We start from the raw sequence: 13,645 nt of genomic DNA, 5'->3' as shown, positions 1-13,645 counted from the left end.
CTAGGCCCGAAACGTCAGCTTTTGTGCTCCTGAGATGCTGCTTGGCCTGCTGTGTTCATCCAGCTCCACACTTTGTTATCTTGGATTCTCCAGCATCTGCAGTTCCCATTATCACTCTCATCAATATGTATTGTCTGGGCTCATACAGGAAGAGCACCATGTAATGAGACACCACAGAACTGCCAGGAATGAAATGCTTACCAAAGTCTTCAGGAAAAAGGGCAAGGGGTAGAAAATAGGCCTTGTTAAAATATAGTTCCAAGCAAATGTAAACAAAGACAGACACATTTTATTCAACAGCAAGAGGCTTCTGAATTATATTAAAGGTTTAAACTTCCTACCAACTTCACATTAAATGACATGCTGATAGACAGCCACTAAAATAAATGAGTCACACTGCGCCATCAACTGCGACTGAGGTTAACCCAAACAGCTGATCTTGCAGATTTTGTTTTGTCAACAGCAGCAAAACCACAACCATCAAAAATAATCTATATACAGCAACCACATGCAATGGCAATTCTGCTGGTTGTTTCTACAGTTCCATGGACAGAGAACTGGCCCAGGACACTCGATTCCTCCATGGAGTCCTGCCACAGAGACAGTTCCCATCGCTTGCCGCACTGGTGAGCAAGTAGCATGATACAACTGGTGCCAGTGAATTACTGGTAAAAGCAGCACAAGTGGTTTGATCGTTCAATCTCAACACAACTTGGTTCAGTATAATTTCCAAAGTAGTTTGCTGCTTCCGAACAAAGATCATCAGCAATCACCATTTGGAACAAAAAAAGATCCAAGTAAAACATTCTTTGCAATTTCATGCAAAGAAAACAGTTGTAGGAATTTAGTGCAAGCACCGATGACTTGTTTTTGCTTCTGCTGTTACAAGATAATCATCTGAAATGGTGCATGGCTGATCTAGAGGACTTCATTGCTGTTTTTAAACCACTCGAGGCATTAAGCAAAAAGATACTTGGGATCAACATAATGCAAATTTTTAAAAAATAATTTTTGAAAGATGCCTTTTTAAGCACATAGCTAGCGTGTTAAGCTCATCAATGCAGTTATTGCCAACATTTTCTAAACTGACTTTGTTAAAACTTTAGCAAGGTACCCTAAATATGCTCTAAGTATCAGATGCAAAAGTACACACAAGAATTTAGCAGGAAATTTACCACCATTGAGAACTTTTAAAAAATATCTAGGCATGAAGTAGAAAACATACGACAACATTCTTTTTTAATTGGTCTGAAAACTTATTAAACTAATGTGCGTCAGTACAGTATCAAGTTACTCCTTATCTATAAACAGCTGTAAAGCTATAAAACCAATACAGCACTCAAAAAAGAAGTTTTTAAAAAAAACTAAACCTTACTTTTAAGATTTCTTCAACACAATTGGCTTCATTTGATAATGTTTCCTGCAAGATGAAACAAAAAATTTCAGTGAAATATTTTAAAAACTCAAACAGTAATTCAAAAAGCTTTAGCTGTTGAGAGAATTACAGTAGAATAAACCCCTTTGTGGAGAAATGTTGTCTAGTCAGGAATGCTAAAATATGCTATTTCTAAGTAATATAATGTTAACTGAATGCAAGCCAATGAGTTAAATAAAGTAAATGTATTACAACCTTAAAAATGTAGGTGATTTAGAAGCCTCAACAGCTTTTGTTTTGTTTTTAAAAATGAGACACTGCCAACTTTCGTACTGTAACAAAAGCTGAATATATAGTGATTGAAATGGTAGTGTCTCTTTTCTTGTGCCCTTCAATTTTCCCTTATTGGTATAATTACCAGGGACAGTCCTAATTTCATTTGAATCTCATTAAATACATGGTAGCAGATTAATTCCTGTCTGTTCATTTTTCAGTCAACCATGTACACTGCTCAAGTTATGTCAGATAGACTCACATTCAAGATGTGTGGGGATTATTTCAGAGAAAATGATTCTTTAGCATTAGTCCCAGCTCCTGGATTGTCAGTGGCAAGTCAAACAGCTAACTGGCTCCTTTTGTGATCTAGTCAAGAAGTACTAACACTACGTCATTGGCAGGAATTTGAGTTGGAAGAGGGTTAGACATCAGCTGCATGAGGTGAGCTAGGAGCTTGCAGAAATTGAGATAAATGTCTTTCCATGCTGATTTTTCATCAGCACTTCCAGAGCTCTTGATTTCTGTTCACTCCCAGGTTTTCTTTGAGGATTGACATTTTGCAAAACAAAAGCATTTTTGTCACATGACCCGCTTTTGTTTCAATTTTTTTTAACCTGGGTTCAATTCCCTAATACAATCTAGATGAAGTGGTTATTTATCAACCAGAGGAAAAAAGATTTTAAATTTAATTGAGCATTAGAGTCACACTAGCCCAGACACGCATTCTGAAACGCTGTGTCATAAACTATGCACCAAACACTTGAAAAAATCACAACATATTGTGCCATATACATGCAAAGAGCTTTCTAATCCAGGGCTAAAATGTATTACATATAACATGGTAATCTCTATGCCAATTCTTACTCTAATTAGCACAGCAAACAAATTTGAAAGTAGGAATTTTTCCATCTAGCTGATAGTAGCCATCAACCTTTTGAAAAAGCTTTTACTAAATAAACAGACTTATCCCATTTAGCTTCATCTCAAGGGCACTAAAGCTAGAGGAGTTATTTTTGTCGTGTGTAATGAACATATTGATAAAAGCCATATTTGAAACCTTAATCCTGGACCCACTATATTAAAAAAACAACATTAAAGGCATCAAAATACAGATGCAAGAGAGCAGACCTAATTTCAAGAGCTGGTATTATGAGATGAAGAGGCAATCAGAATTGTACAGATTGCCATTTACCAAATCAACATAGAGGCCAAAATGATCATGTCCTTAAAATAACAAAAGGAGTGAATGGAAGAGGACTGAGGAACAATAATTAGATGAGGGAGGCCAATGTGCAGGAAAGACATTAAAGGACAGAGATTAGATTAGATTCCCTACAGTGTGGAAACAAGCCCTTCAGCCCAACAAGTCCACACCACCCCTTGCAGCATCCCACCCAGAACCATCCCCTATAACCCACACACCCCTGAACACTACGGGCAATTTAGCATGGCCGATCTACCTAGCCTGCACATCTTTGGACTGTGGGAGGAAACCGGAGCACCCGGAGGAAACCCACGCAGACACAGTGAGAATGTGCAAACTCCACACAGACACAGTTACCAGAGGATGGAATTGAACCTGGGTCCCTGGTGCTGTGAGGCTGCAATGCTAACCACTGAGCCACCATGCTGCCCCAAAAAAGAGGTACAGAAATTTGGTACATATGCTTTCTACTTACACTTTTGAAAATAGTATAGAGTAAACTATGAACTATCTGCCAAGGTTTATACTCGGGGGCAAAAATATTGTCATGATGAAATTTCAATTCCAACAAGTGTTCAACAGCAAGGGTCTTGGTAGAGTTAGGACTTCATGACAGTATTCCATATACTGTTTGGTTCCCAACAGCACTTAACTAGTCGGACTAGTATTATCCAGCACTCTGATGTTGGTTTTATAGAAAGTTTGTATGATACACAGAGATATTTTGAATTAAAGTAACTATTCATCTGGACCGACCAGGCTATGGATTCACCATGATACTTCAGGGCAAATTTCATGGGGCTAGTAGTTATAGCCAGAAAATTGCACACGTGCAGATCTTTGATAGTAGCGACTCTGGTTTCTGTTTTGGCTGCAAGACTACTGCAGATGTTTGAGATTGCTTTATACAGCCTATAGGACAGGACAGCCTTGTTGCTAGCCTGAATGGATTACTGAGTGACCAACAGCAATCATAGGGTTAGGATATTTGCACTGTAACTGCTCAAAATGTCGGTCAGTAAAAAGTACCTTGAAGAAAGTTTGTGCAGCATTATTTCTGGGGTGGTACTGTAAAAGATAAGGACAAGCATCAAAATCAAAGCTTTACAATTGCCTAATGTTACCCATTTTCATAATAAGCATGCACTTATTATTTGGTAAGTACAGTAATAAAACCCAGGCAGTTTTACTGTTCCAAAGTAGTTGGAAAAACTCCTTCAGGCTACAACTGCACAAACTATACTAAACAATCCAGTCCACTACTGCATTCATTCAGGAGCACCTCACTAGATTGTTTCAAAATGAGAACAGTGCGGCGACTAGGTTGTCCTAATATGGAAAATGGAAGCTCACCACAGAGTGTTTCTGAAGACAACGAGACATAGGCAGTTACCTTAAAATCTAGCAGCCGATTCTGGAAATAACCAGTCATTTTGTACATTGACATTTACTTAAGGTAGGGTTATCTTGTTCTGATTTTGACATAAAGCAGCATTAGGAAAGAATGGCAGGCAATTACCACGCAGCTGGAAAATTCATGGGATGGTGGTGGTGGTGGGTGGGGTGGGGGTGGGGGGGGGGCGCAGTGCAGGCAGGATCAGGGAAACTACAAGACTCTGTTGGGAGTAATATAATAAAAACAGCAGCATGACATCATTCACAAGTTTATGGCATAGCAAGGATAGGAAGATTCTGGGAGTCTTGACATGTTTACTCTCAGGTACAGTACAATACTCCCAGCTTGAAACAAACAAGAATCAGGAGTAGACCATTCAGCCCCTTGAGCTTGCTCTGTCAGTTAATAAGATCACAGTTGACTGCTATCCACTTAACTGACTGGCCCCAGTAACCTTGACAAACCATGTCTAATTTAGCGTTAAATATATTCAGTGACCAAGCTTCCACTGCTCTCTGAGAAAGTGAAATCCACAGACTAATGACCCATAGAGAAAATAAATCTCATCTCCATCTCACATGGAGATTTTTTTTTAAAAAAGGAAAAACGGGTTCTCTCGTTCGAGAAGTCCCCACAAGGGAAAACCTTTTCATTCCTTCAGGATCTTATGTTTGCATCAGATCATTTCCCGTTCTTCTAAACATCAATGGATATAGGCACAACATTCTCAACCTTTCAGCATTCCAGGAATCAACCCTCAGGTGAAACTGGGAAAGGGCTAACTACAATATTAGGCAGGGGATTTGGGGAATGTAGACTAGGTCTGGTTGATTGAGGGTAAATCCACATCTGTCGTGTGGGACGATTTTAAAAGGTCAATTGATTAGAGATCAGAAAATACTGGATTTACTGTTGGAAAAATGGGAGTAAACACTGAGCACTGAGTTGGGGGACTAGAGAGATTTATGTGGGATTATGATGTGCCTTTCTCGCTACCAAATAAACTTCATTTTCTGAAGAACGGCCTAGGCCTGAAACGTCAGCCTTCCTGCGCCTCTGATCCTGCTCAGCCTGCTGTGTTTACCCAGCTCTACACCCTGTTACCACAAACCGCATCTCTGTTTGAAAGTTCTGACGATGAGGCAGTCTGCCAAATGTGTTTGAAAGTCCGCTAATTGCCCCCTTTTCCCACATGTTCTCTAGATCATTACATTGCTGTCCACTGCCGAATGGTCTTGTGGTCATACTCGTGCGAAAATGAAGGATAAAAGGATAGTGTTTCACTAGTTTCTCAGTCACCATAGTTAATAATTTCAACTCAGAAAAAGGTTACCCTATATACCTGTGTTCATAATGAAAATCATGCCCAATAACTTAAGTCAACGCTGCAGCACTAATAGCAGTCATGGCAGTCAATGCAGGTACTGTATATTTAAAGAGGGACTGGTAAAGATTGAAATATTCTAACTCTACTTCCTTTCGACTGGGTTTGATGAATTGTTTTTTGTGTTCTGATCCAAGGAGACCTAGTGAGCCTTGGAGAGTCCAGTGTTGGATTTATCCAACATGTATGTATACTGGTATTCACTTTATGGGACATGACCCTTGATAAGGATCAAAAGTTGTAAACTCCGATTGATTATTTATGTCTCCATGTGCAACATTGTGTCTATACGCAACCAAAATTGCATATAATCAACTAACTACATCAGTTAGGAGTAATTCAAATGGACTTGATCTGGTTTTGTACAGAGCCACTATTTACAGGATGTCGATACAAACTAGGCAATACCCGAAGGGGTAAGCAGCTGACTTCAGCACATTAAAAACTTTTCTTTACGGGAGCTGGTGGGTGGGGGAAGAGAAGAGACAGAGCGAGAAACACAGTCAAAAAGTGCCCTAAGCCAATGCACACATTTAGGGTCACAAAGCAAGGAATCAGAAGCTTTGGTCCAACTCATCCATGCTGACCAGGTTTCCAAAACTAAACTAGTCCCACATCCCTCTTGACCTTCACCATCCATGCAGCTGTCCAAATGTCTTTTAATGTTGTAACTGCACCTGCATCTACCACTTCCTCTGGCAATTCATTCCACACGCAAACCACCCTCTATGTGAAAGAGATGCCCAATCCCCACCCCCAGCCCTGATCCTTTTTAAATCTTTCTATTCTCACCCAAAAAATACGCCCCCTAGTTTGGACCTCCCTTACTGTAGGGAAAAGACTTTGGCTGCCACTCTTCTGGATAAACTATCCAAATATGGTGTGGTAGGGAAGACGGGGAATCTCTGCAAATGGAAGTAGACCTACAATCTTAGATTCAGACTTGCACAGAGCATGAAGCGACTTTGTCTGCATCAACCGAAAGTCTGACTACGTGGAATCTATTTTCTTCAGGTTTTGGACAAAAATGAATTGTGGACACAGGGATAATGTATTACCCAAGACCCCGGAAACAGGGGCTAAAAGCGTACACATCACTGCCCTCATCCTGACGGCACCTTTGTATAGGGTTGTATCAAGCTGCGTGTGGACCCTTGGTACACAAACACCAAATGCCACCAGATGCTGATGTTCTACCTGCCTTGTGTTGTGAAGGATGGATCTGCCAACATTGAAATGCTCCAAGTGGTTGGACTGTGCCAGAGCACCTGTTCCTTCCGTAAAAGTTGGAGAAGAAAATTGCCTATGACCACAAGACCATTCGGCAGTGGACAGCAATGTAATGATCTAGAGAACATGTGGGAAAAGGGGGCAATTAGCGGACTTTCAAACACATTTGGCAGACTGCCTCATCGTCAGAACTTTCAAACAGAGATGCGGTTTGTGGTAACAGGGTGTAGAGCTGGGTAAACACAGCAGGCTGAGCAGGATCAGAGGCGCAGGAAGGCTGACGTTTCAGGCCTAGGCCGTTCTTCAGAAAATGAAGTTTATTTGGTAGCGAGAAAGGCACATCATAATCCCACATAAATCTCTCTAGTCCCCCAACTTAGTGCTCAGTGTTTACTCCCATTTTTCCAAAAGTAAATCCAGTATTTTCCCTCACAATACATATCTATCAATTCCACAGAGGCCCTATATAATCCGGATGCACCTTCCTACTGGAGGTTTGGTTTCCTGCCTGGTGACCAGGCATTAATTTGGCCAATCTGTCAAACAACAGTATGCATTACTATCACTGAACAGAGCCCCCCCACTGTTGAGGGCTGGCAGTGCATCCTGCTTCTCACTTTGCTGGGATTTCCCTGTGCGACGATCCACTCGCCAGCTTTATTTCATAGCCATTCATCCTCTCTGCAGAGATACTGCCTGACCTGATGAATATTTTGCATCATCCTCAACACCACTACCCTCAAAGCTGTGTACTCACCTCCCCCACAGCCCCCCACCCCATCACTATACTCCTTATACACTCATGCCTACGGCCAAATTTCAGCATGAAGTAAAGATGATCTTCCAACGATGTCGGCAAAATGAAGGAACTGGTCACTGACTTCAGGAAGTGGAGTGGTGCACACACTCCTGTCTGCACTGATGCAGAGGTGGAAATGGTCAAGGGCATTGAGCTCCTGGAAGTGACGATCACCAGCAATCTGTTCTAGTCCACTCACGTCGATGTGATAATCAAGAAAGCTGTGGGGGAGGTGAGTACACACCTTTGAGAGGTAGGGGTAATTGAGGATTATGGTGGGAGATGGTGTTGTTGCCTATTTTTACGGATTGCAGTCTGTGGGTCATACAGTCAAGGATCCAGTTACACAGTGGGGAACCAAGACCCAGGAGATGACTCTGGCAATGAGGGTGGTAGGCACTGGTAGGCAAATTGCAAAGGATCAAGGCAATCTGCGAGGCTGGAACTTTTGAGAGCCGGGATGATAGTGGTCTTCTTGAAACAAGTGGTTACTTCAACTTATAGTAAAGGAGAGGTTCTTAAAATCCCTATAGTGCGGAAACAGGCCGTTCGGCCCAACAAGTCCACAACAACTGAGCCTCCCACCTAGACCCATCCCCCTATAAACCACCTAATCTGCACATCCCTGAACACTATGGGCAATTTAGCATGATCAAGCCATCTAGCCTGCACATCTCTGCATTGTGGGAGGAAACCTAAGCACCCGGAGGAAACCCCTGCAGACACAGGGAGAATGTGCAAACTCCACACAGACAGTCGCCCGAGTGTGGACGCGAACCCAGGCCCCTGGTGCTGTGAGGCAGCAGTGCTAACCACTGAGCCACCGTGCCATCCCTTCATGAATGATCACGAGGTTAAAAGATGTCTGAAAATACTTTCGCCAGCTGGTCTACACAGGATGAGGGGGTTCGGCGAGGGGGTTCGGCTAGGGATTCCATCCAGGCCAGTTGCTTTCCAGAAAGTCAATGTAACGTCTGCAGCAGTGACTGTGGGTACAGGCATGTAGAGGCTGTTGGGATAGATGACATCATTTCACTGACCTGTTCAAAGCGAGTGTAGAATGCATTGAGCTCATCAGGTAGGGGTGCCCGTGACTCTGTTCGACTTTGCTTTGTAGCCCGTTATTTCTTGTAAGCCTCTGCACGAACGGGCGTCTGTGGGGTTGATCTGTATCTTAAGTTGGTTTGTTATGGCCTCTTTGGGTCTCTGATGGCCTTACAAAGGTCGCAACTGGACTTTCTTTATAGATCAGCGTTGCCCGACTTGGAACACCTCAGGCCTGGACTTCAATAGTGAATGGAAATCCCAGGTCATCCGTAGTTTCTGGATGGGGAACATTTGGATTGACTTCTTTAAGATGCAGTCTCCTACACACTTACTGAAGTAGTCTGTATCAGTAGTGGCATACTCATTTAGGTTGGCTGCTGAGTTCTTGAATATGGGTCAGTCCACCAACTCTAAGCAGTCCCATGAAAGGCCTTCCATTGCCTCAGACCAATATCGTACTACTTTTCTGTCCTGGGTCCTCATGCTTCAATTTGTGTTTGTAATAGACATTGAAGTTTCCCAACTAGTGTACATTCTGCACCATATTTTTGGAGGAGGAGTCTTAACTAAAGCTGAAGAAATTGCAGAAAAGGGTTTGGGACACAGATAATAACAAGCAACAGTAATTAGCTTGTTTGGTTCCATTGGTAAGGAAAGGACATTCCAACAGAACGCCCAGCATTATGGAATTTAGAAGTATCACAAAGAATTGAAAATAAGTGATTAATTGCAGATTAAAGATGTAGATCTGCATTTTCTTTTGCAAGAGAATAATAATCAGGCTGCATTTTTATCTATCAAACAGAATATGTATTTCCTTCCAATTGGGTAAAAAGAATTAACAGCACTGGTTTTGAAAGGAGTCTTCGGCACTTCAGCTGCCCAAATTGATCTTGGCCCTGTTGATTTGACATCAAGTACCAGATGAGAAATATATTTCCTTCAGTACAACTAAGAAAGTTCAAATGATTGTATTTTGGAGAAACTTCAGTGGTTGACTCTCTCCTGCTCACCGGCCATTGATCCTGACTCTTCCCACCCGTGGAGATCATCCATTCCAGAGCAACACATGACTCGGCTCCGAGCATAAACCATCTCCCGCTGAAACCTTCATCCATGCATTTTCAACCTCCCTACTTAACTATTGCAACACACTCCTGGCTGACACACCATAACCTTCCCTCTAAATCTGTCAATAATTGCTCCAAAAGTCCTGAACAGTCACCCTTCAGTTCCACGATCACCAACCTATGCTGGTTCACAGTTCAAAAACCATTTTCTACCAAACTCCCAATCTCTGTAACATCCTCTCACAACCCTCAAATAGCTACGCTTATCTAAAGTGGACCTCTTTGATTCCTTTATTATTGGCAGCTAAGCTCTCGATTATCTTGGCTACCAGGTCAGAAATTCCTGAAATTGGTCCACTCCTCCTTCCGAGCTGCTCTTTAAAACCTATCTTGTTTGATCATTTGTATCAGTACCACCACATATTTCACCACAATTTTTCTTGTTTTATGAAGACCCTGTGAAACAACTTGTAACTTTTCATTTAGGTACTGCCTCATTGTTAGAGATTGTTGTTGTCATTCCACTGTTCCAGTGTTAGTGCTAGCTGCATAGTTAATCTTCAATCTGAAATTCACCAGTTGAGCATGTAAAGGCCAGATGGGCTGGTAAAAGTGGTTAAAAGCTGACAAGGGATGTGGACCAGAGCAGTAGTCGCAAGTTTACTAAAAAGGCCTTGATTTGAAGTATAGACTCAGCAAGTAAGACCTTGGCAACTAAAAACAATAATCATTAACAAAGATAAAAAGGAGCTGATAAAAGTAATTTTAAAGAGCATACAAGTTATTTCAGCTGATAACTAAAGAAATAGAATAAATAAAATCAGGTGTCAAGCTTATAAATCCATGTTTGGGCCTCAGCTGAGAAATGATATTTGGAAACCAGTCTTACCAGGCCTTAGGGCTACCTTCTCAATAGACAGAGGCAACTGGTGGTGGTTTAACCCAAGGGTCACCACACCTCAAGTGAGGGGAGAGGTTGAGAAGGAGTCTTCAGCCATTTGTATACCTGGATATCACAATACAGGAGCATCACGCGTCAAAAGGACAGTGGAAACATGCTCATGTAGCAGGGAAGAGGGATTTAGGAGATTACTCTCCTTTGAAAGGAAACCATTAAGAATTGACCGAATAAAGTTGTTAAGCTGAGAGGTTCAACATACAGAAGAGAGCCATCTTTTAGGAGGAATATCAATAATCAAAACACCTTATTAAAATCATTGCCAAGAAGTGGATAGCAAGAGAACTCTCCCCTCACCCCCCACCCCCAGAATGATTGAGATTTGAAATACATTGAGAAGATGGTGGGAGGCTGATTCCAGAGATGAATCATGAAAGAAATCAGACAGATAATGGAGGATGAGGAATTTAGAGTTACGACAAGAAGTGAGAACAGGAGTTTTTCTCCCCTTCAAAAAAATAGCCAAAACAGGCACGATGGGCCAAATAGCACTCCTTCTGTATTGTAAATCTCTAGGATTTTATGAAACAATAAAACTAGGCAGTGTTGGCTCGATTTACTCTTGGCCACTTTTCAGTACAGTTCAGCAGCACAAATTAGGTACAGGGTGACCTATAGACTTGGTTTCAAATCCTGTTCAGTAACTGGCAAAGCAAAAGGTTCCTGAACATATTAACATCCCATTCATAAAAAAAGTCAAAAAGAACATACAGGATAAGCCCTATGGAAAGTCAACACCTTGCGAATTATATTTTAAACAAGAATTTTGTGGTGACTTGTAGCAATAATCATGCTAAATTCATTCAGATGTACCAGTTTGTTTAAACAACTTGCACTGAAAGGTATGAATTTGGATCAAAAGCAAGCTTAAAGTAAAATATGAAATATTTGCATCACCTAAATGCAATCTTCAAGAGGACAAAAATCTAACAATCTCCCCCTGGTATCCAATTGCATTGCTACTACAGAATATCCCGACTATCATCATCTGAGGGCTGCCACTGATGAGAAACTGGACTGAACCAGCCTTATTAATACCGTAGTTAAAAAGATAAGTCAGAGGCTGGTAGGAAAATAACTCCCCAGTCTTTACTCACTACCTACAAAAGAAATCAAAAATCTGGAGGCTGATGACTCCATTTACTTTGATGAGTGCACCTCCAATGACAAAAACTCAAAGCCATCTTGGCCAAAGCAGCTCACTTGATTTATTCCCGTTCACCATCTTTAGCATTCACAACCCTCCACTACTAACACATAATAAAAAAACTGTACAAAAGTCAAAGATGCAGTGCAGCAACTTGCTGTTGTCCTCCCAAACTTGAGGCAGCCAACAGCTAGAAGGACAAGGGTAGCAGATGCATGTGGACTCCAGGCCCCTCTAAACCCCGTCCTCTCCTGTCCAAGAACTACTTCACTGTTTTGTCACTGTTCCTGTGACAAAAATCTTAATACTTTTTCCATAACTGCTCAATTAGTGTTTCCAGAAAATCAGCAGTAGTATATTGAAGAAAAACACTGAAAATGGCAATCCTCTTTTTACTGGTGTTAATGGTTACGTATTCCCAGTAGTTATGGTCTTAGTGGGTGGAAAGAATGAATGCATTCTGTTGTGCACAGGTAAGTGGGGCTTTAAAGGGATCTATTCGGAGCTTTCCTTCACTTATGACATGCTAGTTGTGAATTGTATTGGAAAACCCAGCAGCATTAGACAATGGATATGTATATAAATGCTGCACTTCAAGAAGTCTTTGTTTACTATTATATAAACAGCTGGTACATTAAATAAAAGAGGAGTTCACATACACCCTGGAGTAAAATCCTGCAAAAAAAGTCACTTGAAAGAAAGTTAGAGCTCTTATTGTAGATAGGGGGTGCACTTCTCACAATAACACATACAGATAAACATGACCAATGGTCCAGCAACATAGGCAAGTAATTTCCTGCTCCTTTTGTACTGCTCTGGACAGTTTTCCAATGATAGTCGATTGACTTCTTTGTATGTAGTGTCACAGTGATAACCCTGCTAGTGCACTCTTGGTGAGAAGATATGCACTTCCAGGCAGGCTCTCACTTCTGAAAGACACTATCTAGCAAGGGGTGCCTACCTCCAGAAAAGGTTTAGGCCAGTGAAACTGACAACATCTGGCCTGATTACAAGGAGATTTATGCTTTTCTACCCAACCATGGTAAAAAAAAAGTTGCTCAATGCGGTCAAGTTATCAACTAGTGTCATTTTACAGATCAGGTTTCAAGTTGCAATACCTGGGAAACGTTCTTGTTCTAGTTTTGCTTTACCATCCTCATTGTAACTGAAGCTTGGGAGGATGACAAAGATAAATGGCTTAAATCTGTCAACCACACCTGCGTGCTTTTGGGTGACAATTCTGTTCCAGTTATGACTAATGCTTAGTTAACACAAAGTATGCTAACAGTGAGCCAAAATTCAAATTTAGACCCTCCAATTCATTAATCATGCATTTTTTTGACCTGGGTCCTGTATTAATCAGAGCAAACTCATCAAGCAACCAATATTTCCAGATGTAAACCCTGCAGCTGTCTTCGTTGTTCCCAAGTGTCAGTGGTTGCATTTTTTTTGTTACAGCTATTATTACCTAGTTGAGTTGTGGTGCAAGGTTCGATTATTTTCCAAAATTAAAAACAGATACTTGATTCTAAAACTTTACCAGTCTGGAGTCAGAGGAGGTAAAATGAAAGAAATTATTTGGCTTACAATTACAACATTTAAACTAGGTACATGGATAGGAGAGGTTTAAGAGGGACATGGGCCAAATGCAGGCATATGGGACTAGCTCATTTTAGGATATGTGGTTGGCATGGGTGAATGGGGAGATGGTGGAGGAAGTGGACGAAGAGCATGTTGGTGTACTGTATGATGATTAGTC

The 13,645-nt window shown here is 41.3% G+C and overlaps 1 protein-coding gene across 2 annotated transcripts in view; it reads right to left on the bottom strand.

Moving 5' to 3' along the window:
• LOC125452177 (AF4/FMR2 family member 1-like) overlaps window positions 1-13,645 on the bottom strand; it is a 156,736-nt gene that overhangs the window by 61,043 nt on the left and 82,048 nt on the right. For both annotated transcript variants that reach the window (XM_048530269.2, XM_048530261.2), the window contains exon 4: window positions 1,376-1,420. In XM_048530269.2, the coding sequence (XP_048386226.1) occupies window positions 1,376-1,420 (45 nt within the window). The remainder of the gene's footprint in view (window positions 1-1,375; window positions 1,421-13,645) is intronic.

This window comes from Stegostoma tigrinum, chromosome 1 (assembly GCF_030684315.1).
Source record: "Stegostoma tigrinum isolate sSteTig4 chromosome 1, sSteTig4.hap1, whole genome shotgun sequence".
In the NCBI taxonomy this organism is placed as follows: domain Eukaryota; kingdom Metazoa; phylum Chordata; class Chondrichthyes; order Orectolobiformes; family Stegostomatidae; genus Stegostoma; species Stegostoma tigrinum.
Note: the sequence above shows the minus strand (reverse complement) of the source record. Positions and strands in the feature narration are given on the sequence as shown.